The following is a 23,285-nucleotide window of genomic DNA, read 5'->3' on the forward strand; positions in this document are numbered from 1 at the left end:
AACTAGAATGTTATCCAAAACCATGCTAATTAAGAGTGTGTCAGTGTCCATCAGCATGAAGGTAGGGCTCCGAATTTAATTATAAGCCTGATTATGGATGGGTGATGGGTCATGTACTCTTATAGCTATTTTCAGTTTGATATGTTACCCAAAAAAAATAAAAAATCTAGGGTAGTATATAGTATTAAGGTTTTACGAAAGACTTAATAGATTTGTCGATATATAATTGCTTCAGATCAATAATCTTATTTATCGTGAATAAACTATCTGCCAATTGCAAAGTCAATGAGTTGGATTTTATTTAAATGAAAAATTATCTTATTGGAAAACTGACGGATATCACCTGCTACAGATCTAATACAATCAATTAAAATCATATTGACGTTTTCGAAAAATAAGAAAAATTTAATATCATATGATACAGCGATGTCAAGTTAGGACATGATTACGGTATGACGGTATCATGTCTTAATCCGACACCGTACTGTATATGCCACGTTTCATCTCAAAACAAAGCATTGATGATGCTATCGATGGGTCATTGTTGCACCAATTCTTGTTTTATGTTTATGCAAATGATTAATATATAACATACAATTTTTCCCTGGAAGATATAAGAAAATGCTAAAGTGTGTGACATACTGACATGCATGATGCTAGTGTACAATTGGATGATTTCACCTTTAATCAAAGTAAATATGAAATATCGATCGAGGTTGTTAGAAAGTATCCTATATTTTAACAATGAATTTAGTTTTAGTAACAAATATTTAAACATCATGTTATATGAATATTTATCAATCGCCATTTATTTTGAAAGGTTTGTAACTTTTTACTGATATGATGGAAATAAAATAAGAATAACAGTGTAATATTGCTCATATAAAGAATCTGCGTCAAAGATTACAACCGCACAATCCCAAATTGGCTAAACATAAAATTAAAGGACAGAAGTAATACATTAAATGATAAATGAGATGTGATTAGTTTTATGATTAGGTAGCATCTCCATAAATAGACGACTAGCTAAAAGTCATGCATGGATGATGGATCTAATCGCATTACTTATTTATTAATACTATACCTACCAAGGACCATAGAATTGATTACTTCTAATAGTGTGTATTAGTGTGGACTGTGGAGTAAGGACTAGGAGTAGGATATACTGTACATATCTTTGATCCATTTCTGGAGTATTTAGTAGTTATTAATGTATTTACATTTATTAATATATTAAAATTTAAAAACGACAAAAGAAATCGAGTTAATAAGTTGCTTTGGTTAATGGGAGTTTTAGATCCTAACTACTCTAGAAGCACAGATCTAAATATGCTTGTGCATGATTTATTGTGTACATGCATATCTCAAACCGTGGGAGTAGGTCACACATCCACATGCATGTGTGTAAGTCTCAATGTGTAAGATACATGAATACATATTTATACTGTACTCACACGCGCGCGCACACACACACTATAGTCGAGGTATCAATTGAGGATGCAAGAGGCTAGCTCTACAATTTTTGAAGAAGTTTTATCGTATAGAATAAGAATCAAAAATTTAATTGCACTTGACTATTAGAAGAAAAAAATCATTATTAGAAGCTTTGAATCGTATCACATGTTAGTATAGTTTATTAACCAAAAAAAAAATATAGTAGTAGTAGATGTGTACGAGTGTCTGTATTGGTGCCCCATTTATGGGAGTATTGTTCTTCTAATAAATATGTAGCCAACTCAACAAGTCTATTTCCTAACAAACGACCAAATTCTCATTCAATGATCCAAACTTTAAAGCTATCTAAACAGTAACCCCATTTCTATATTATACTAAGGGGGTATATTCAAACCATGATTTTGGAGAATTTGATGGGATTTAGGAAATTTAGAATTTTGATAGATTTTAGGTAAGTTCATATGATTTTCTGTAAAATTCTTTCAAATCCCACCTAAAACCATGAGATTTGGATTTCTGTATTTTTAACTAAACAAATCCTCCAGAATCCTCCAGAATACGAAAAATTATTAAAATCCTAATCTACAAAACTGTTTTGAATAACAGTGGATTTTAAAGTAGATTTTTAAATCATTAGTTCAATAACAAGGGATTTTAATGGATTTTAAAGTAAATTTTTAAATCATCAGTTCAATAACAGTGGATTTTAATAGACTTTTTAAAATCCATGATTGAATAACATAGAATTTGTAAATTTCACACAAATCACTTAAATGTCAAGTTGAATACAGCTCCCTAAAAGTTTTCAAATTCTCATTCAATGATCCAAACTTTAAAGCTATCTAAACAGTAACCTCATTTCTATATTATACTAGAAGTTTTCAAAATTCTCATTCATTGATCTAAACTTTACTCCAATTGAGTATATTATCACTTCTTCAAATATTTGCTCGTAAGAACGCGTTGATGAGGTTGTCTACTAGAACTTTTTTGTTTGTTTGAGAATTGTGCTACTTGAAGACTACCGTTTTGATTTTCTGACCACAAAAAATATGATAGTCCCTCATTTCAGAATGGAAAACTGAGTCTATAATTTCACAATTGGTAAAATATTGGTAAGGTGAGTGGTAAAAATATTTCCAAGTGGTTGTTTACACACTTTGGCGAGAGCTTAATGGGCGACGGCATGGAGAAGCATCAATGGGGGATCAACGCTATGATGAAGCATATCAAATTTGGCTACAATCTCGACTGGCTTAGATTAGTCTGATGTAGATTTCTAAATTTTTTCAGAAACTGTTGCACTAGTTGTAAAAACGTTTATTTTCTTTTGAATATAATTTAACATTACATTCAAAAATATATATATATATATTGGTAAGGTGAGTCCAATTTTTGTGAAGAAGGAGCATAGATCTATTACAATATTCTGAACATCTTTAAACTGTATCAAGTACTAATGTCATCAAAGCGATTTTTAACATAATCTTATTCACTAGTTTATTGGTGATCAAAAAACCATATCCAACATAAATATTAACTATTTTTTGTCACAATTTACAAAAATGAATGATAAGACAATTTTGCATTCTGCTGGCAAAAAAAAAAAAAAAAGAATTATAAGACAATTTTAGTTCCGGGATGACCAAATTTGGATCATTTTTTTTTTGGGTTCAATATGACACAGTAGGTTATGGGTACCTTTCTTTTTGCTGCAAGCCCTCTTTTCGTCCTTTTGTCTTTGCACTTTTGTGTTTATTTTTCTCTGTTAATAATGATATTGTAAAGGGAATAGCTTGCGGTGTTGGCAATGTCTTCCGACTTCCTCTTAGTCTCTCTTTCACTTTACACCCCAAATTCCTTTTTGTAACCTCCAAATTTTTCCCTCTCTCTCTCTCTCTCTCTCTCTCTCTCTCTCTCTCTCTCTCTCTCTCTCTCTCTCTCTCTCTCTCTCTCTCTCTTTCTTTTCGGCGGTTAAGCTGCAACAATCTCTCACCAGACACCCCACACAAAAATAAACAACTCAATCTTGGTCTCTTACCCTCCAAACCCATTTTGATCATTTAATTTTTTTTCTCTTGAATTTTCTCAAGAACAGAGCAAACTAAAAATGCCGCTTGTTAGGCTCCAAGTTAGAAACGTCCACGGTTTTGGTCAACCGGAGCTTCACAGAACCGTCGACCTTGAAGACCCTAAAGCAATTCTTGATGGCGTCTCTGTTTCTGGACTCGTTGGGATCTTGCGTCAACTTGGTGATCTCACCGAGTAAGTTCTTTTAAGTCAACCCCAACTCTCTCTGTTTTTTTTTTTTTAACATTTTAATTCAACTTCCTTTGTAATCTTTTATTTAATTGTAAATGTGATTTGAGCTAAGTGTTATGGAGTTAGGGATCTTATTATGCTTCTTAGATCCTCAGTTTTGCTATGTCTAGTCTTATTCATTTGCTTAGTTTATGCCTTATGGTTCTAACTTCTGAGTTGTCATGAGTTTCAGTGTTAGCCAATATAAAACCTTTTTATTCCACATGATTCAAAACTTCAGGTTTGCAGCTGAGCTATTTCATGGAATACAAGAGGAGGTTATGATTACAGCAACAAGAAGCAATAAATTGAAGATGAGGCTGAAGCAAATAGAAGCTACAGTTCCTTCAATCCACAAGAAAGTGCTTGCACAAACGAACCACATTCATTTTGCATACACTGGAGGTTTCTTTTGTCTTGTTTCTCTTGTCAACCTTCTTTTATTGTCTAGATTCACATATTTTGTTCTTTAAACTAAATTATATCCTCTGAGTTTAGTTTAGTGTAGGCCCTAGCTCACATGCCTTTTTGCACTTACTTCTTAGCTTAAAATACTCTTTATTGAGTTTAGAATTCGATGAGGATATGGTAGTAGTCTTGGATCATCACATGGTGAAGAAAGCTATGAACTCTCTTCCTTTTGGATCTGTATTAAAAAAGTGATATTTTAGTAGTAACCATTTAAGTTATTAATCAGAAAAGAAGTAGAATACTATTTTGGTATAGTGAATTGAAGAAGATGATTAGTATTTAAGTATAGTTAATCAGTTGAGTTTTCACATGCTGTTTCAGGTCTAGAGTGGCATCCTCGTATACCAAATGTGCAGAATCACTTTATATATGACGACTTGCCACCGTTTAGTATGGCTCCATATGAAGATTGCAGGGAGCCTCCACGGTTTCACTTGCTAGACAAGTATGTACACCTTACTCATTTCGTTTTAGACTGGTTGGAAATGTGATCCTGATTCTTTGCGGTTTTTGTAAGGTTTGATATAAATGGTCCAGGGTCTTGCTTAAAGCGATACTCCGATCCTACTCATTTCAAAAGAGCATCAAGAGCTTCTAAACTTCCAGAAATTAAGGTCTGTTTAAATCAGTTCAACCATAGTCTCTTCTTCTTTATGGTTATTATTCTGTTTCCTAAACTTATATACATGAAACAGAAGAAAAAATCATTACAACGGAATCGAGATATATCAAGTCTTGCCTCTATAGCTAACCAGAGTGACAGGTAAATACATTTTGGTTTGACATGATTGAGATATGTTTCATATATGACTCAAAAACATGAAGTTTTCATCTGATTTTCAGGAAGACATTTACTTCTTTAAGCTTCAGTGAAAGAACCTCTTGCTCTAAAACAGCCTCAACGATGGAAACAGAATCAAAATCCGACTTACAAGATCAACGTTCTTTCTCTTTCGATTCCAGAAGCGGTGGAGATAAACTAAAGGGTGTATCTTCTTCTTCAAGGTTTACACCTGGTTCTCGAACCATTGCTTCAGTTCTTTCTGAAAGTGAAAGTGAAGATACAAATGATAGTCCTTCTCAGGATTTAGCAGCTCGTGGTTCTTCTTGCGTTAGTTGGCATGAGAAAGCTGAGATAGTGGAGGAATGCAATGTTCTGCAATGTGCAACAAATGAAGCTCCTGAAGTAATATTGGAGACTAACTTTGTCTTGGATGCTGAACCAGTATCAAGACTGAAAGACCATACAGAGTTTGAAGCAGTCCAAGATAACAAACCGAGGGAATTGGAAATGGACAGTGAAGATGAAACAGAAAGTGAAGGGGATGATTTTGTTGATGCGCTTTACACAATCGATTCGGAATCTGAAAATGATCAAGCGTATCAAACAACTGAAAAGGTCCAGAAGAAGATTTCAAATGAGATTACAGAAGAAAGATTTGATAACATTGTGTGTAAGCTAGAAACAGAGAAGATTACTAACAACGTCAGTGATGATGAGTTCATATGTGCTGCTGCAACAGAGCTACATTTATCATCACCGGTAGACAAATCTCAAGAACTGAGTCAACAAGATCCATGGGCTGCTTCGGAAATAAGCAGTGGCACTCATAGTTACTCCAATGGCTTCTCAAATCCCTTGTATGACATTAGTGGTATACAAGAACATCAAGAATCAGAAGAAGCTGAGACTTCTTGTGACACAGAATCCATTAAAACATGGACTAATGGAAATCTACTGGGACTGAAACCATCGATACCATCGAAGATTGTAGCCGAAACTATTCCAGAGATTGTTGAAGAGATTGATACTGAAACCTTTCAAGAACCTTTGAGAGAAGGTTATAAGGCTCCTTTTGATTGGTTTACTTCATCTCCTCCACTTGATCTCATGAAGATATCTTTCAAATCCTCAGAAACCTTACCTAGTTCCGAACTGGAGTTGAAACTTCCAGATGATTACACGTTTTCTTCGTTTCAGTTGGTGCCAGAGACTACTGCTACATCACTTCCTGATTCTGATTCAGACAAGGACACTTTCTGTAGATCATCTTCTTACATTTCAGATAACAGCGACAATGAAAATCGCTCTGTGTCGATGTCTGAGCAGCAGTGGGAAGATGAATCAGAAGAAACCCGTGAAAGCAAGAACCAACAAGAGCTCTATGATTCTTTTCAAAGAACCAATCCCGAACCTTCTTTTCTCTCAGAACCATCTCCAAATATGGAAACAGCAAATGGTTGTTTAGTTGGAAATGTCTCTTACCTCCAAAATCCAGCTGAGCCATTACCACCACCTCTCCCACCTTTACAATGGATGGTTTCAAAGATACCATCACCGGAGAGATTTGAGGATAACAACAAGCCGTCGCTAAAGGACGCTCTTATGCGCGCGTTCGAACAGAACAACAAGTCTTTACATGCAGTCAAGAAAGAGGAACCAAACATTGTCACTGTTTCTGATCCTAAACCAGAAATCAAGGTATAAAGAATTAAGTTCTCTACTCTTTTTCCTGTTGCTTCGTCTTTTCTGTGTAAGGAGTTTTGTATGGTGAATGATAGGTACATCTTAAGAACAATGTGAGAGATTATAAGCAAAGTCATGGCAACGTAAAAGAGACAGAAGCTGGAGACTTCTTGCATCAAATCCGAACAAAAGTGAGTCTTTTTCGTAACAAGAATTTATAACCCTTCACATATACAAGATTCCAATTTCGTTACCAACAACATCTTTTTCCGAATCATAACAGCAATTTAACCTGAGACGTGTGGTAACGACAAAGACAGCACCATCGGAAGCTACGATGAACACCAATATTAGCGTGATTCTAGAGAAGGCAACCTCTATCAGACAGGTTGACATTATGATCCTCTGTTTCAGTTTCCAAGTACAATCCATTCCTGTCGTTAAAAGCATTAACATATCTGGCTGTTGTCTTAGGCTGTAGCAAGTGACGATGGAGATGGCGAAAGTGATTCATGGAGCGATAGCGACACGTGACAAGTTAACTAGTGCAAGTCACACCAGTCACCACATTCATTGCGTTACTTATTTGTTTATTGTGTAGTAGATTATATAAGGTCGATTTTGTCGTACGTTTATTATATTTTGTATCCTCAACAAAGAGAGATAGGTTCTGAATAAATATATAATAACTGTAGAATATGTTATGTCTGAGCTAGTCTCTCTAGGATTAATGTTAATCACCTTTATTACTCCAATTTGGGGACAGATTAATATTTTAGTAGTTGTGAATTTTCTACTCAACACATGGGATTAGGACTTATGATATAATCCCCTTTAATTTAATAAGATGGAATCAGTAGGTATTTTCTTTTATTTGATTGGAGGGGAATCAGTTGGTGTTAGCTGTGTTATTGTCTGTTGAAGTAAATCGGAATCAAAACGACTTAATTACTTATTTACTTCTTCTTTTCTTTAACGAGTTATTTAATTATACGTTAAAAAACGTAAGTTGACATATATAGGATCTCGGGAATCATTATACAAGTAAGTATACTCGAAACCCTAGGCCGTGAAGCTCGCTTTGTGTTCTTTAAATTTGAGTTTTAAAGTTGTAAACTTGATTCGACACTCTCTAGAGAAGAAAAAACAAGATTCTGTCCTTTAAAAAAAAAAAATTCCCGTTTTAAAAATAAACCGATTTGAACCAATTCAATCGGGATGAGAATATATTAAGCACAAAGCCTGAAAGCCATGTGGAAAAACATAAACCAATTTGAACCAGTTCAATCGGCCATGAGATAAGAGTATCTAAACCAAGCAGCTCGGTAACTGATAAAGGCAGCTCAACAAAACCGATAACTAGTATCTGAACTAGCCACTTCCAAGACCAAAATCATAAAAATGTTATGTGTCCGGTCTCTAAATTATAGACCCTAATCAGTAAACAAGAGAAGGCACAAAAAGTAGTTGTATCTTTTTCTTTTATGGATTATTTCTTCTTGACACTTTTATTTTTCCTTTTCTTGTGAGTTTGTGACTAAAGAATTCCTTTATCAAAGAAAATACCATTATTTTTTTATTTTCTATTCTTTATAACCTAGAATTATTTCTATACATGTACAGTATAATCATTTTTTTATCAAAGTTAATCTTCTTAACATTATGCTAAAAAAACTATTTTGTCAAACGAAAGAGAATAGCAAAGATTAAAGGTTATATATTTGATTGAATCATAGAAAAAATGAAAATTAGAGTGAATCACTGATGTTGGACAGTGTGAATTGGCTTTGATTAGCAAAACACTGATGTTGTTCTTGTTCGTTCATTTAGTGAATGCTATTTAGTACTATAAGATATTTGGTAAATTGAAAAGAAAAAACACCAATTTCCTTAAAGCGCAAACCAAAAGGATTTCTCTTTTTTTTTTTTTTTTTGAATAGGCCTATCTTTTCTTTTCCTTTCCATACTGTCGTAAAAGTTGTTCTTTTATGACTAAAAAGATACCAATGAAAAATCATACTACAGTTTTAAAGGGAAGATGAATATGAAATCAAACTCAAAGAAATAAAAAGATGAATGTCGATCAATGTTCTCTTTTTTTCCTTTTTCTTTTTCTACTTTCTTTAGTTTTAAATTTTATACATATATACGTCAAACCGAATAATGGAATTAGGTTAATTGAAAGTGGCATATTTTCAGAAAAAAAGTGTTTTTGCTTAACTTTATCTTTTTTTTTTTTTCTCAAAGCAATTTCCATTCAAGACACTACTCCCTCTTTCAATCAAATATATTTATATGAATCCAACTTGACTTGACTAACGGACCGGATCATACTAGCTAGGTTCATGACCAAATCTGTATTGATCCAGTTATTGACAATCTGATTCGGTATATATAAACCGGTTCATCTAAACATGATGTACCATAGTTTCAATCTGGCCACTACAATGGTGTATAAATTTAAAACCAAAGAGAATAGTTATGAATTATGACTTATGAGGAGGCTATACCTTGAATGGGATCCACAAGAAGAGCTGACAAAGGGTGAAAAGATGTTATATGAATAAACGATGTCTGAGTCTCAAAAGCTCACCCTCTTCTTTTCTTCTCTTTTTCCTACGCAACACTGACTTATTACCAAGCTTTTTCTTTTTTGACGGCTTTGTCTTTTAAGATCACATCTAAAACAGAACTAATAGTACTTTTGTTTTTTTTTTTTTTGTTCAACAAACAGAATTAATTCAAGTAAATAAAATAGTTCATCAACTGTAAAGATAGGAGGACAATTCAATCCAACGGTCTCAAAATTATAAAAATAAATAAAAGAGTAGTATATACAGTATGAGACAAAATATACTACTACTACATAGTACATAGTTACATACACACAAGTTCATCCAGATTTTGAAAAGAAAATATATATATGGGGCAAGACTCCTAGGTGTCTAGAGAGTTGCACATTTCTTCTTCAAACCTAATGATAATTATTTTAAAAGTGTTAAGTAAAGTGGAACTCGTAGTTCGTGCACTGTGAATTCATAATCAAATCCGTAAATTATTAATGCAAAAGTCTTACCAACACATATTTGCTTCTCTCTTTATAACACTTTTGTTATATACAGCCTTTTTTGTTTTTGATAAAAGCTTATACTATATTGAAGGAAAATATGTGTAGCTAGCAAAAATTAGGATCAACTATATTTTCGTTTACACAGAAATTCTAACTTCGTTAATAATCTATGAAAATACAACACACTCAAATTCGGATGGTGAATAGATGGATCATGGATATAGAAGAATCTCTTTCAAATAAACTGAGATTACTTTAAGTTGGATCACGTTCAAGCATCCACTCGTCTAAAGTCTAAACATTGTTACGTAATAAATGTATTTTTCATTTATTTCATATTCGTATTAATAGGAGTAAAGTGGACAAAAAAGGGAAAACGTGTTGATAAGACTTCTGCGCTCTATACTACTTTACGGACTCGATGATGGTTTCACAGTAAACTACTTTACTCCAATTCCTCTTTTTTTTTCTTTCAAATAAATAGCTTTATAAAGAAAGTTTTTGTAGCTTGATCTGCACTGGTATTCGTGTTTTACGTGTAGATGTGAATTCTAGACCCAAAAGTAAAATAAAATAAAGCGATGAATGCGCCTAATACTATATGCTTTTCAACTTTATCCAACAAAATGTTTTATTTAATCTCCACTGCTTCAGTCGCTTTTCATCTCCTTTTCTGCTTTCTCCATTCCTGCTAAAAAGTTATACTATCATCTTTCTATAAAAAGACGTCTTCTCCTATTTCTTACCTGCAACATATACTTTTCATAAGCTAATCTTTCCACTCTCTTCATGGCGACTCAAGATTCTCAGGGGATTAAACTCTTTGGCAAAACCATTGCATTCAACAACACTCAGACGATGAAAAAGGAACAAGAGATCAAACAACCTCCAGAGTCGGAAGCTACAACAGCCGTTAGATCATCATCAACGTCATCGGATCTGACGGCGGAGAAACGTCCGGACAAGATCATACCGTGTCCAAGATGCAAGAGCATGGAGACAAAGTTCTGTTACTTTAACAACTACAACGTTAACCAGCCTCGACACTTTTGTAAAGCTGCCACCGTTACTGGACCGCCGGTGGTGCACTCCGGAACGTTCCTGTCGGTGCCGGTCGTCGAAAGACCAAACCACCAGGCCGTGTCATGGTAGGTATGCTTGGGGATGGGAATGGTGTCCACCAGGTCGAGCTTATTAATGGCCTGCTCGTTGAGGAGTGGCAGCATGCCGCAGCCGCAGCTCACGGTGGTTTCCGGCATGATTTTCCTACGAAGAGGCTCCGGTGCTACTCGGACGGTCAATCGTGCTGATGATTATTACTTTTTTTTTGTTTTTGATTTGTTTTGGTTTTGGGGTTGAGTGGTTTTCCTATAAACCCGTAGAAGAACGTGGTGAAATTTGGTTGCTATTGGGTACATACAGGCTGTCACGTTAGTTAATTTGTCAATCAGTCGAATCTAAATTAGTACTTACTTTATTTTACTACTCTCTCCATACAAGAGAATTCTTAATTAAACAACTCATCTCTTCACTCTTAATTAGCTAATTAATATCAATATTTTCCACCTAGGATTCGTATGCTTTGCTGTACATTACTTGGTTTACTAGCGGGGCATATAATATTTGGGTAAGAATCCCATATGTGTAACAGGATTTTTATACTATAACATAAAATATTAAATATATATATCTGGACCTCTCACCACTCCTACTAAATTGTTTACAATTGCTTGAGTCGGTTGTTGGGTTATTCCCCATTTGTGATAGTCTTTTTTTAGATGGTGGATTGTTTTGGGCCTTTGGCAGTTATCTCAGAGAGACTTGTTAGAGAAAGAGATTTCTTTTTTTCTACTTTAATTTGATCAGAAAACTAGTTAAAAGGAACAAAGTTATAGTTAGCGTTAATTTCAGTTTCTAATAAAAATAATCTCACTCATACGGATGGATGATATAAACAATAGCTGAACAATTACTATAAAAAAATTCCTTAAATTTAGAATCATATCATTTTTGATTTTACCAAATTTCCCGCTAACAAAAAAAAGTTTCACGTTTCCTACCTATGATTTACATACACAACACTTGTAAAACTATTTCAAGTAATTTCTCATTCAAATAACAAATCTCATGTTTTATTCAATAATGGATTTCTTTTCAAAAAAAAAAACATCATCAAAAACATTTTTATTGGTTATATTTTTTTTTTTTGCGTCGGTAGAGTTTTTGGTTATTATAAAAAGCTTAGGTTATTCATCAATTAGTGACTTCTAATATGTGTACGTACGTACTTTAGAATATTTTGTCACCGTAATTAATAATTTCGTTAAATTCATCCAACTCATTATAAATCAATTACAGACTTATCACCATTCAGTTAGTTCAATTTGTTTTATCGAATACACCTCCACTTTTACTATTATGCTACGCCGGCGGCTCATTTTTTTAATTTTATTTTGTAAAAGTCATTCAAAGATACATAAACGTTTATTTTCTTTCATGATATTGATCTTATTGAAAAGGAGAGGATTACGTCTCAAAGGCATCAAATTGTCATTGACCACCATTTTGTCATAGACTCATAGTGCATGGTCTCGTACTCTCGTCCGTACATATATATATATCCATACGAAATAAAATACAAACACTATCTCCTTTAAACATCAAAGTAGTTATACATAAGATCATGAGAATCGCTCAAAATGTAGAAACTAAAAGCGCGGAGCTGGGTTTTAGAATGTTTGTATTATTGATCTTAAATGATTACATCGCATATACAAGAGGATCTCAGGTCAACTAACTTGGGGAGCATAAAAATCACAAAATACTACAACATCACTATATATTACAACATCAGTATTAATTATGAAAGGACTATGTGAATCACCAATTTAAAAGGATAACACAGTATAATTGCGATTATATAGAAAATTTTATCTCTCATAGTGAGTTAGTGTATGCCAAATTATTTATGTCACTTAAAAATTATAGAAAAATTTATTTCTCACGTACAGTGGGGTATCAAAATTACTCATCACACCCTATCCATTATACTATTTTTTGTTGTCTCGTATTTAATAGATCATCTATAGTAATTTTATAGTCGTCCCGATTATGAAATATGATAAATAGGAATGTCACGGTTCTCGAAAACCATTCTTATTTTGTTCTTAAACTGAGATCCCCCACAGTCTCATGTATCCTTGGCTTGGGTTTCTTATTTCGTCAACTCAAAAAAAAAAAAAAAAAAAAGAAAATCATATTAGGGAGTTATAATGGAGGCTAAAAAGATAATAAAAAGTTTGATTTTTCACGGTAGAATTTTGATTTTGGTATCAAATTCACGGACGGTAGACTTCTAAATTCTTTTGTAATAAAGATCACATAATTATTCTATTAAAAAATTAACAATCTGTCTCTATATATTACAACCCATACACCCAACTATTTTGCCCTAAAAGAGCTGTAAAGGCATTATTAGTGGAAGAAACAGTGAATTGTTACTTAACAAAATAAAAAAAATATTTTTATTGCAAATTTTATTTATTTATTTTTTAATATTTGTTCCAGTTAAAGGGTGACACTTGTGTTATTTGGTCTGAGAACCGTTTCTTTAGTTCATTCCGGAGAAATCGTTTCTCCTCATTTTCTTGTATCTCTCCTCTTTTTATTAATTTTTTAATAAAAGTACTTATGTGAGTAACGGCCAGTGGCCATGGTCTAACTACTTTAATTGACGTAGGGAATAGTATACGCTCAAAACTGGAAAAAAAGATAGTGTCATCTCTTGGAAGGAATTAACGGACGAGAAGGGGAGAGAGAGAGAGAGAGATAGAGAGGGTCATCGACTGTTTGTTTGATGTACTGTTTGTTTGATGTAAACACGGATGTTATTTCTTCTCCGCATGGTTTCTTCTTTAGTAAACTCAGAAAAAAAAAACACACATAAAAACCAAAAAGATGAATCTTTGATACAGAAGTAGGTTTTACAAAAAAAAAAAAAGAAACCCCAAAGAAAAAACCTTACAGAACCTACTTCCGGAGAAAGCTGAGTCTCGAAAGAGAGTTCTAAGTTACAGACCTAGAAAATCGGAGAGAGAGAGTGCGGAGTGGAGAGACTACTGCTGGAGAGAGAGAGAGAGAGATCAGGAGGAGAAGAAATGACTTGCTGTCGGAGAGATAGCGGATCGGAGTATAGGCATTCTGATCGCCGCCGAAGAGAAAGAGAACGGCCGTCGAAAAAAAAAACGATGGTGAGTTTTTTTTTTCTTTTCTTTTTTTTTGTTGTCGATAAATGTATCTTATTTAATTTTATTTGTCATTATTTAATACAAATAATTATTCAAAAATGTAGGTTCTGCCGAAGTTGTATAATGACAACAAGCCTACGTACGTACGTTTGATTTCTCATATTTTAATTTGATATTCAATTTACTTTATATTTGGAGTTTTGGACGTTAATACATTATTAACTGAAACTAAAATTTACATGAAGTGTCATTCAAAATCCCAAAAAACAAAAAAAAACAAAAAAAATGACAATATAGGCACAAAATTTGCTTTTAATGTTTCAGATTTGAACTTTTCAGTTCCTAATTTCCTTTATTCAGTCATTTGTTTTGCTTAACTTTTACTTATGTTTTGCTTAATTTTTACTTAAGTTTTGCTATTTTTACTGAAACCAAGCCGTTTCTAATTTCAGTATACTTGAATTTGAAATATGATCTTAGGATCCAAATTGCAAACAAACTTTGATATTATCTTCTACTCTTATCACACTTATGTTTCAAATCAATATAAATGTTAATATCTAACCAAATAAAAAAACTTAGACTTTGTTATTTTGGAGAATTTGAAATGTAGTTGCTCTTTTTAATAGATATAGGTCATGATTGGTAACATACTTTTAAGACTTTAAAAATGTTTAACGTATTGACAGCTATTTTTTTACCAATCATATATTTTTTGCTTTAAATTTTTTAAATTTTTGAAAGCCACTTTTTTCTTTATCTTTCTTGTTTTCCCAATTTTTTAAAAGCGTTAAAACTCATGCTTTAAAACTAAACAGTTTAAAAGCATACTTTTTTTTCTTTCTTTTATATTTAAAAGCTCTTCAAAAATATATAATATATATTTTATTTTTATAAATTAATTATTCTCATTTTTTTTCTATTTCTTTTAAGATCCATTTCAATAATAGTTTTTTTTCATCATCATCACTAATAATACTATAAAAGAGTTTATGAAATTCATCATTAATAAGAGAATAAAAATCATTAATTGTTTGTTTGTTTGTTATAGTTGTTTATATAGTTGTTTGTTTTAAGATCTTATTCTTATAGTTGTTTTTTTTTTAAGATCGTATTCTTATAGTTGTTTGTTTTCAAACAAAATCACATATTTGATTGACTTATATTTTTCAAAATTTTAATTTATCATTAATAAAATTTATTTTGTCATTAAACTGCTATATCAATTAATTTCTGACATGATATATATTTATTATTTAATAATGATAAGAAAAATAATAGCTACAGCTTTAAAAGTTGTTGGTAAACAATCAGATTTTAACAGTTAAAGTTTTTACAGTTAAAGTTTCTACAGTCAAAACATCTACAACCAAATTTTCTGCAGCTAAAATTTTAAAGTTAAAGTCTCTACAACCAAAAGTAACAGTCATTACCAATCAAGACCATAATTTGGCTGTTTGAAAGATACTTACTAAAAATCATCTACCCCAAAATATTTTGAAATAATTTTTGCATGATTTTTTTTTTTTTTTTTTTTTTTTGTCGGCTATCAAAATAACTTTTGCATGATAATAGCAAAAATGTTTATTTTATAGAGTAACTAGCAATTGATCCGCGCGTAGCGCGGTAGTTAGATTAAGATATATTCCGGATGTTGTTGTGCATTATTTTTTTGGTTACGTAAATTCATTTTTACGTTTGTTTTTGTATTTGATTTTAGTTGCTTATTTTGTTTTGTTGGATATTATTTTATAAAAATAGGTTTTGTAGGAAGTATAATTTAGTTTGCTGTTTATTTTTAAAAAATTGAGATCATCTTCTGTGTTTTTTAATGCTATTTAAAAAAATTATTATTAGAAGTTAACATTGTGTAGTTGAAGTTGTTGTTTGGCTGTAGTTGTTTGTTGTGATTAATTTATTATTATTTGTCATTTTGTGGTTGAATTATTATTTAATATTTTCATATGTATTTTGTAAACTGTTGAAGTAGTTTTTTTTTGTCAATATTTTAGTGTTTGTAGTGAAAAAGGTACTGGATTTTATTAAGAAAAACAAATAAATTCAATAACTTACATTTCTTTTTTTTTTGGCTATTTTTGATTGTTTCAGTCGGGCCTAATTTCTCTGTAAGGCTTATAATGTGTTGGTCTATTGGGTGATTATTTGTATGTTATTGAGTTGGGAATGGATTTGCTCTTTTTCAAAATTCGATGTCCTCATGAACGGATAGGAGAAGAGCAATGTTTGCGATCTAGAGGACAGTATGAGGATTGAACTTATGTCTTTGATGCTCGTAATCGTTTTTTCAGTCATCCCTTGAATATATTTTTTTTTTTGGGGTTTGCATATTTAGTTGATTTCCTGCTCGCTTCACATCTATAGGGGATATTTGGTTATCCCCCTATTGATTTCGTCAAAGGTAAATGTGAATTGGGTTGCAAATTTGTTTATGTGAAAATGTGTTGGCTTCCTTAGATTTCGTAATTAAGTTGTGAGTTGTTTTTTTGTTCTTAGTTGTAATTTTTTTTTTCCGTTTATCCTCTGAGTGATTTTTTCGATTCGATGTGAGTTGTGTTTTGAGAAAAATTAATTTTCTTGTTTATTTTGCTGTAATTTTATACAGTCCGGGTTATTTTTTTGTTGGCTCGGTTTTCTTTTTCATATAATTTAGTGTTACGGTTAACTGATTGTGGCATTCGTATTTCTGAATCTCTTTAGTTTATTAAAAGTGTGTTCATCTCTTTGCTTCTTTGTCTTTGGTGATGGATTTGTGAAGTGCTGCCAAAAATTTTTAATTGATTTCTGAATCTCTGTTTGTCTTTACTGTAAGGCTTACCATCACATCTCTTTTTTTATTTTGAAGGTAAAGACCTCTTTGCATATAACTATGTCCTGTTCGTCGTAATACTTGGAGACTTTTTTCTTGAGATCGATTGTTGGAAGTTTCTTCATCATATTTTGATCTTCTATGTTCTGATTTTGATGTGATGGTAAGCGGCAGACTTAAAAAAGTTTTTTTCCATCTTTTGTTTACTTGCTATACTTTCAGGGTTGTTCCTTGTTTTTTTGTTTTAATTCTGTTGGAGGCGTCGCTATTGTTTAAGAAAGAGAAAAACAGAGATTTAAGGTTGATAACATTGGTAAACCATATTGTTGCTCCTTAAGCTAAATGAAAAAAACAAACTTGAGCATTTGTTTGTAGTAGTAGCAGTGTGCGCATCTATTTTCCATGTCATTGATGGTGCAGTTGATAATTGGTCTGATTGCTGCCAAAGTAGTGTAGTAGTGTAACGCCTTTTTAAAATCTTTCCAGCGGGAGTTTGTTTTTGCTTTTTTTTTTTTAATTTTTTTTATGAATATTTTTTTTTTCTATTTTGTTGTCTACATTGCCAAATTTTATTTCCTATAGTTTGTTTTCTTAGTTGTACTATATATTTGTTTTTTTTTTCTTTTAATCGTTTAACTTAGGCCCATAGGAGTCTAAAAGCATATTGTCGTTGGCCTCCTAAGGTGGGTTACCCACTTTTTTTTTGTGTACTATGGCTGTAGGTTTCGTTTTTCAGATACTCTTTTTTTCTGAGTCAAATAATGTTGTTTGTTTTAGCCTATTTATTTTAGATTCGTATAACAGACTTCTGCTACCGCAATTGAACTTTTCCACAGTTGATTTGTGTTTCCAATGTGATTTTTCTCGGGTAGCTTCTTTGATTTTATTATTAGGTATAAGGTTTTTTGGTTAGTTTTTTTAGTTTCTTGCTGTGTTTTTTTGCCCCTCCGTTTCAGCGTTGGTTGGGGGTTTTTCTTGGTAGTCTGTTGGTTAGGTGCACTTTTGTGTCTTCCGCTATACATGCTGGCAATAGTAGAAGATGCAGGCGTGCCTTCTTCTTCACCAGACACTGCATCTGCTGGCCAGCAGTGATTCTTCAGTGTCATCCTTTAGCTCCTGAAGCCATCTCTTTTCAAGGCTAAGAAGTGATTTTCCATCTGAATACATAGAACATATCAGTTTCAGAACTATTCTTGTATTATCTTGTACTGGAATCAATACCTCTTTATAGATAAATTATAATAGAATCAAATAATTAAAATAGCAGGAACCAGTCATCAAAATCTGAGAGATTTAGTTACTTTGTATGAAAAAGAATATAAAAAGCAGCTAGTAATATGGATACTACCAGGAACGCTTTTTTGAATTGAACAATTGTTAAGATCCGATAAGCATCTGAGGTCTTCTCCTGGCTTAGATGGATTGACTGGTTCTCAAACAAAAGAAAGTCAACCGACACACATTTATCTGCTGCAGCCTGAAGCAAAAAGATTCAGCACTGAGAAAACAGCTAAAGCACTAACACATATAACACATTTGACTGACCATAAGAGTGCTTGTAGCTTCAGAATCCATATCTTCAAGGAAGCAAGAACTCACTCAGTACAACAATTTTCCTCATAATGTCTCTACCTCCCCATGAGTACAAAGCTCGATCACACAGAATACTTCATAAACAATTCAGTACGATCAACGATCATCAAATTAACTATGAAGAAACATATAGAAAATAGAGGGAAAGAGAGACCTCTGCAAGACATGGTTCCCGATTCATCGATCGCAGGTACAAACGCAAGCTGTTAACAGCGTGATGGAAGTCTCGAAGGCAGAAGTCAGCCAGATTTTTAACGTTACGTGCAGCTTGAAACTGAGCAATCTACCTAGTAATCGTTGCTCAAGGTGGCTAGGTTTAAGCTCCGCAAAAAATACGAAAGGGGATCCATGATCGCCGCAATGGATTTTTTTGGCAGATTGGGAAGTGAGAAATTGAATTAGTGAGATGATGTATTATATGCAAATGACTGAATTACGGCAATAAGAAGGTGTAGTAGTGGGCTAAGAGTTAAATAAGAGGGAATTGAAGAACAATCCTTACCATTTGGAATCCTCGCCGTTACAATGAAGATTGGAATCGACGAACCCTAAGTAAAAGCACATAATAGAGGAGTGAAGTTATTGGAATAGCAATGAATGCATATGAAGGTGAGATGGTGAAACCCCATAGTAGTGAAGATGAGAAAGACATAAACGGTAGAGAAGAAGATAGGTAACGGACCATCATGACATAAGGCGGAGAACGATAGCGATAGAAGCTGATTATTAGGATGGAACATAATAAATTACCATTAGCTATTCTGAAGTAGATTGGGCCGAGAAAGTTATGGGTTGAAAAATATTTTAACTTAGGAGAAGCCAAATATAATAGTCTATATATTAAAAAGTTAAATTTGTTAGTCCATTAATATTTGTTAAAATAAGAGTGATGATGTGGCAACACCAGGAATGAGGAAAGATAACTTTATATATATAGATGCATACAAACTGGATGCTATAACGTCTGATGCCTGGATTTTATCCAAACGACTAATAGTACTGTATGGGAGGATCCATTACTTTTATTTTCTTTTCCTTTTAAGGAAGCCAGTTTGAGATTACCATCCACGTCTGGAAGGTTAGTTTCTCATCTTTTGCAATGTTTATGTAAAAAAAATTGTAAACTTATAAATATGGAAACTGGTGGCTAAGTTTAGGGTCCAACAACATATCGGTGGGATACTGGCCAGCAGAGATTTTTACGACTTGGCTGAACACACAAGCGTCGTACAATGGGGTGGTAAAATCGTGAATTCGCACATATGAGATCCAGCCACTTGCCCAACGAATACTATTTCTGCAATTTGGATTGAGATTGTAGAATGTAGATATCAACAACAGTATCCAGACACTTTAAAAGTTGAACAAATAACAACCATTTCTGAATATTATAATGTGAATAATGGAATACTCATTTCTTCTACGAGGGCCAGGGTTTAGTCATACGCATTCAGGTGTCGTTCCCTCAGCATATGGTTCAACTTTTATAGTTTTCTTTGTAGTTTTTTTCCTATCGTTTAGTATTTCCTCTGTATGCTATAATACGTCTTTGTTATAAGAAGTTTTTTTTTTATATTATGAATGGGTAGCTTTTGCATGGTAAATTTGAGTATCCCAGTAGGTTAGCAACTAACAAATATGATTTGTTTTACCAAGAAAGAAACAATCTAGTTAAAAGTCAACTAATTAAGCTATGCAAACTTGATTCATATTTTTTCTGTTTCAATGTCATCAAAAGTGATAAACACTTGTTCTCCTCCTCAATGCATTTTATCTTGTCTAAGCAAAAGTGGAGATGAGTTTAGAACAAGTACTCACACTCAAGATGAACTCTGTGTTTAAATCGTTTGGATTCTTAGTTATATAGCTTTCTCCACTAGTTTAGTAATTGGAGCTTTGAATATCGTCGCAAATTAACCTCTCCCATTCATAATATGGCCTTCAATTTTCACTTTTGATCCTATTATTTGGAGGGTAGAGAGTATTAGGAAGCACAAATATATATTGACTTTATTGGATAATAAGGTTGTAAATACATGTAAATACAGTATACTATACTTGTATAGATAGAGTATATTGTATAGAGTTAGTTATACTTATACAGAGTATAAATACTCTTGTACATACACTTTTATCATTAATGAGAAATATCAGTTTATTTAGTTTGTACTCTTAATATGGTATCAGAGCAAACAATACTCTAACAAACTAATCAAGCTTCCGCCATTGTTTCTCATTCATATTCCTTGTTGAGCTGAACCCAGACTCGATTTAGTGATCATGAACTGTTCAATCTCACGAGCTTTACTCGAATCCATTGTTTCCTTTTGTTTCGCTGTGATTTCGTTTATCTTGCTTGCGATTTTCATCGTCTTCTTCGCGATTCTGTTTTCCTTTCTTTGAGCTAGATCTGTTGTTTTCTCTTTTAATTCATCAATTCGACATAGATCCTCTTCATCTTTCTCAATTTCATCATCAGAAATGGGATCGACAACTCAAAATCGACCAGTGACTCAAGAAACTGTTCCTTACCACTCCGATCAATACGAGAATCCGTACTTCTTGCACACGGTGGATCACGCCGGACTCATCCTTGTCTCCGATCGTCTTTCTACTGGTTTTGAGTTTCATTCTTGGCGTCGCTCAGTTCGTATGGCGCTCAATGTTCGAAATAAACTCGGTTTCATAGACGGTACTATTCCTAAACCCGCTGATACTCATCGTGATGCTGGATCTTGGTCTACGTGCAATGATATGGTAGCAACTTGGTTGATGAATTATGTTTATAAAAAGATTAGCCAAAGTTTGTTGTTCATGCCTACTGCTGAAGCGATCTGAAAATATTTGTTATCTCGCTTCAAGCAAGATGATGCTCCAAGGGTTTATGAGATAGAATAGCGATTGAGTACTATACAGCAGGGTTCTCTTGATGTCACTACTTACTATACGGAACTGGTTACCTTGTGGGAGGAACACAAAAATTATGTGGAATTACCTGTTTGTACATGTGGGAGGTGCGAGTGCAATGCTGCTTTGTTGTGGGAGAAGTTACAGCAAATATGCAAGGTCACCAAGTTTTTGATGGGGCTTAATGAGAAGTACGAAGCTACTCGGAGGCACATCTTGTTGCTTAAACCTCTTCCTACTGTTGTTGATGCGTTCAATATGGTGACACAGGATGAGAGACAAGTGACAATCAAACATGTCACAAAGCTCGAGAATGTTTTCTTCCAAAGCACTGGTCCTTCTGATGCGGCTACTACTGGTTATTATGGTGGTTCACCTGATATTGCTACTGGTGGATATACTGGTCTGTCGGATAATACAGCTTATGCTGCTATGAACTATAAACCAAGTCAACGTCCATATTGCACTTAATTGCAACCGGTCTGGACACACTGTGCATAAGTGTTATAAATTGAATGGCTATCCTCCAGGACACAAGTTTAGTCCAAGACCATCTACTCAGCAATACTCGTTACCACGTAGTCAGCTTACCTCAGAAACTCATCCTCAATTTCCAACTCAGTCCCAGTTTCAACAATCTTCGTCGCCAAATCAGTATGCACGACCTGGTGTATTGGCTAATGCAATGCTTAGTGGCAATGGAGTGTCTAATCCTTCTTCTCTTTATATGCCACACTAGCGATGAATGCTACTAGTATAGACCTCAGTCAGTTCAGTGCTGATCAAATGCATTCTCTGATCCATCAACTAAACACTCATGTTCGACTTCCGGAGCAGTCATCTCCTCATCTAACTGCTACGATAACTGAGAATGGAGCCATGGCACCAACGTCCTACTGTTTCTTTTGAATTTCCATCTTCAAGTCTAAGATATGAGAATCATTCTTTCACTTTTCAACATCATTCTCTTACTTCTTTATACTCTGTTCTTCCTAATGGTGCTTGGATAATTGACAGTGGAGCCACTAGTCATGTCTGTTATGACTTGGCCTTGTTTAGTGAGATCTATCCTGTTTCAGGGGTCACGGTCTCACTCCCAAATGGCACTAGAGTGCCGATAACATATACTGGAACTGTGCATATTGATAATAATCTAGTTTTTCATGATGTATTGCATGTTTCTACATTCAAATTCAATCTTTGGAGTGTGAGTTCTTTGTTTAAACATAACCAATGTTCTGCACATTTTACTCTGATAATTGTTTTCTTTAGGACCTTTCTCAAGACTTGACGATTGGTAGAGGCGTCTTAATTCACAGTCTTTATATCTTGGAGACTGAAGTCCTTTCTGCGCATTTCTCTAGATCATTGCTTGTCGATGGAGACCTTTGGCATCAACGCCTAGGTCATCCATCACCTGCCAAGTTACAACATATGTCGGGTATTTTACCAATGTCCAAATCTAGTTCTTTACACTATCCATTAGCAAAACAGAAAAGTTACCTTTTGTGTCTAGAAATCATTTGTCTTCCTCACCATTTAATCTTGTCCATTTAGATATATGGGGTCCATTTTCTATCGAGTCTGTTGAAGGTTATAAGTATTTTCTTACAATTGTCGATGATTGTACAAGAGTCACATGGCTTTACATGTTAAAGAATAAAAGTGATGTTTCTACTGTCTTTCCTGATTTCATTAAGCATGTTAAGATACAACATAATGCTAATATCAAAGCTATACGAAGTGATAATGCACAAGAATTGGCTTTTAGTGATCTTGTTCGAACTAATGGCATGGTGCATCAATATTCTTGTGCATATACTCCTGAGCAGAATTCTGTAGTTGAGCGTAAGCATCAACATTTACTGAATGTTGTATGTGCATTGTTGTTTCAATCTGCTGTTCCTTTGGCTTATTGGTGTGATTGTGTCTTGACTGCTGTCTTTC

At 33.5% G+C, this 23,285-nt stretch overlaps 1 protein-coding gene, 1 long non-coding RNA gene and 1 pseudogene across 7 annotated transcripts; 2 read left to right on the forward strand and 1 right to left on the reverse strand.

The window, feature by feature from the left end:
- The first annotated feature begins 3,047 nt into the window (after nt 1–3,047).
- LOC104786149 (protein SCAR1-like) lies at nt 3,048–7,495 on the forward strand. Of its 2 annotated transcripts, XM_010511489.3 has the most exons (9): nt 3,048–3,720; nt 3,998–4,161; nt 4,549–4,672; nt 4,745–4,841; nt 4,923–4,990; nt 5,071–6,709; nt 6,790–6,885; nt 6,978–7,082; nt 7,169–7,495. In XM_010511489.3, exons 1-9 carry the CDS (start codon nt 3,566–3,568, stop codon nt 7,226–7,228), a joined length of 2,508 nt encoding a protein of 835 aa, XP_010509791.1. In that variant the 5' UTR covers nt 3,048–3,565; the 3' UTR covers nt 7,229–7,495. The 2 variants fall into 2 exon arrangements, with proteins under 2 accessions (XP_010509791.1, XP_087369470.1); XM_087513344.1 differs by having other exon boundaries at nt 3,116–3,720; nt 4,745–4,990.
- A 2,735-nt stretch (nt 7,496–10,230) lies between these two features.
- Nucleotides 10,231–11,246, forward strand: LOC104786150 (cyclic dof factor 4 pseudogene; annotated as a pseudogene). Its single transcript, XR_015598512.1, has one exon. The product of XR_015598512.1 is annotated as a cyclic dof factor 4 pseudogene (transcript).
- Nucleotides 11,247–17,655: 6,409 nt separating this feature from the next.
- Nucleotides 17,656–19,208, reverse strand: LOC104786151 (uncharacterized). Of its 4 annotated transcripts, none has more exons than XR_015598514.1 (4): nt 18,586–19,124; nt 18,384–18,505; nt 18,187–18,315; nt 17,656–17,995 (listed from the first exon to the last, which is right to left on the reverse strand). It is a non-coding gene; the product is annotated as an uncharacterized LOC104786151 (long non-coding RNA). The 4 variants fall into 4 exon arrangements; XR_015598515.1 differs by lacking the exon at nt 17,656–17,995 and having other exon boundaries at nt 18,107–18,315; nt 18,586–18,979; nt 19,114–19,208; XR_767455.3 differs by lacking the exon at nt 17,656–17,995 and having other exon boundaries at nt 18,107–18,315; nt 18,586–19,204.
- Nucleotides 19,209–23,285: the final 4,077 nt, after the last annotated feature.

The sequence above is a fragment of the Camelina sativa genome, chromosome 5 (assembly GCF_030686135.1).
Source record: "Camelina sativa cultivar CO46 ecotype springtype chromosome 5, ASM3068613v1".
Taxonomy (NCBI): Eukaryota; Viridiplantae; Streptophyta; class Magnoliopsida; order Brassicales; family Brassicaceae; genus Camelina; species Camelina sativa.

Coding starts and splice junctions, on each gene's coding strand:
- LOC104786149 (XM_087513344.1), top strand. CDS start 3,566: ATGCCGCTTGTTAGGCTCCAAGTTAGAAACGTCCACGGTTTTGGTCAA. Junction 4,991..5,070: donor ATAGCTAACCAGAGTGACAG/GTAAATACATTT, acceptor TCTGATTTTCAG/GAAGACATTTACTTCTTTAA. Junction 6,710..6,789: donor ATCCTAAACCAGAAATCAAG/GTATAAAGAATT, acceptor GGTGAATGATAG/GTACATCTTAAGAACAATGT.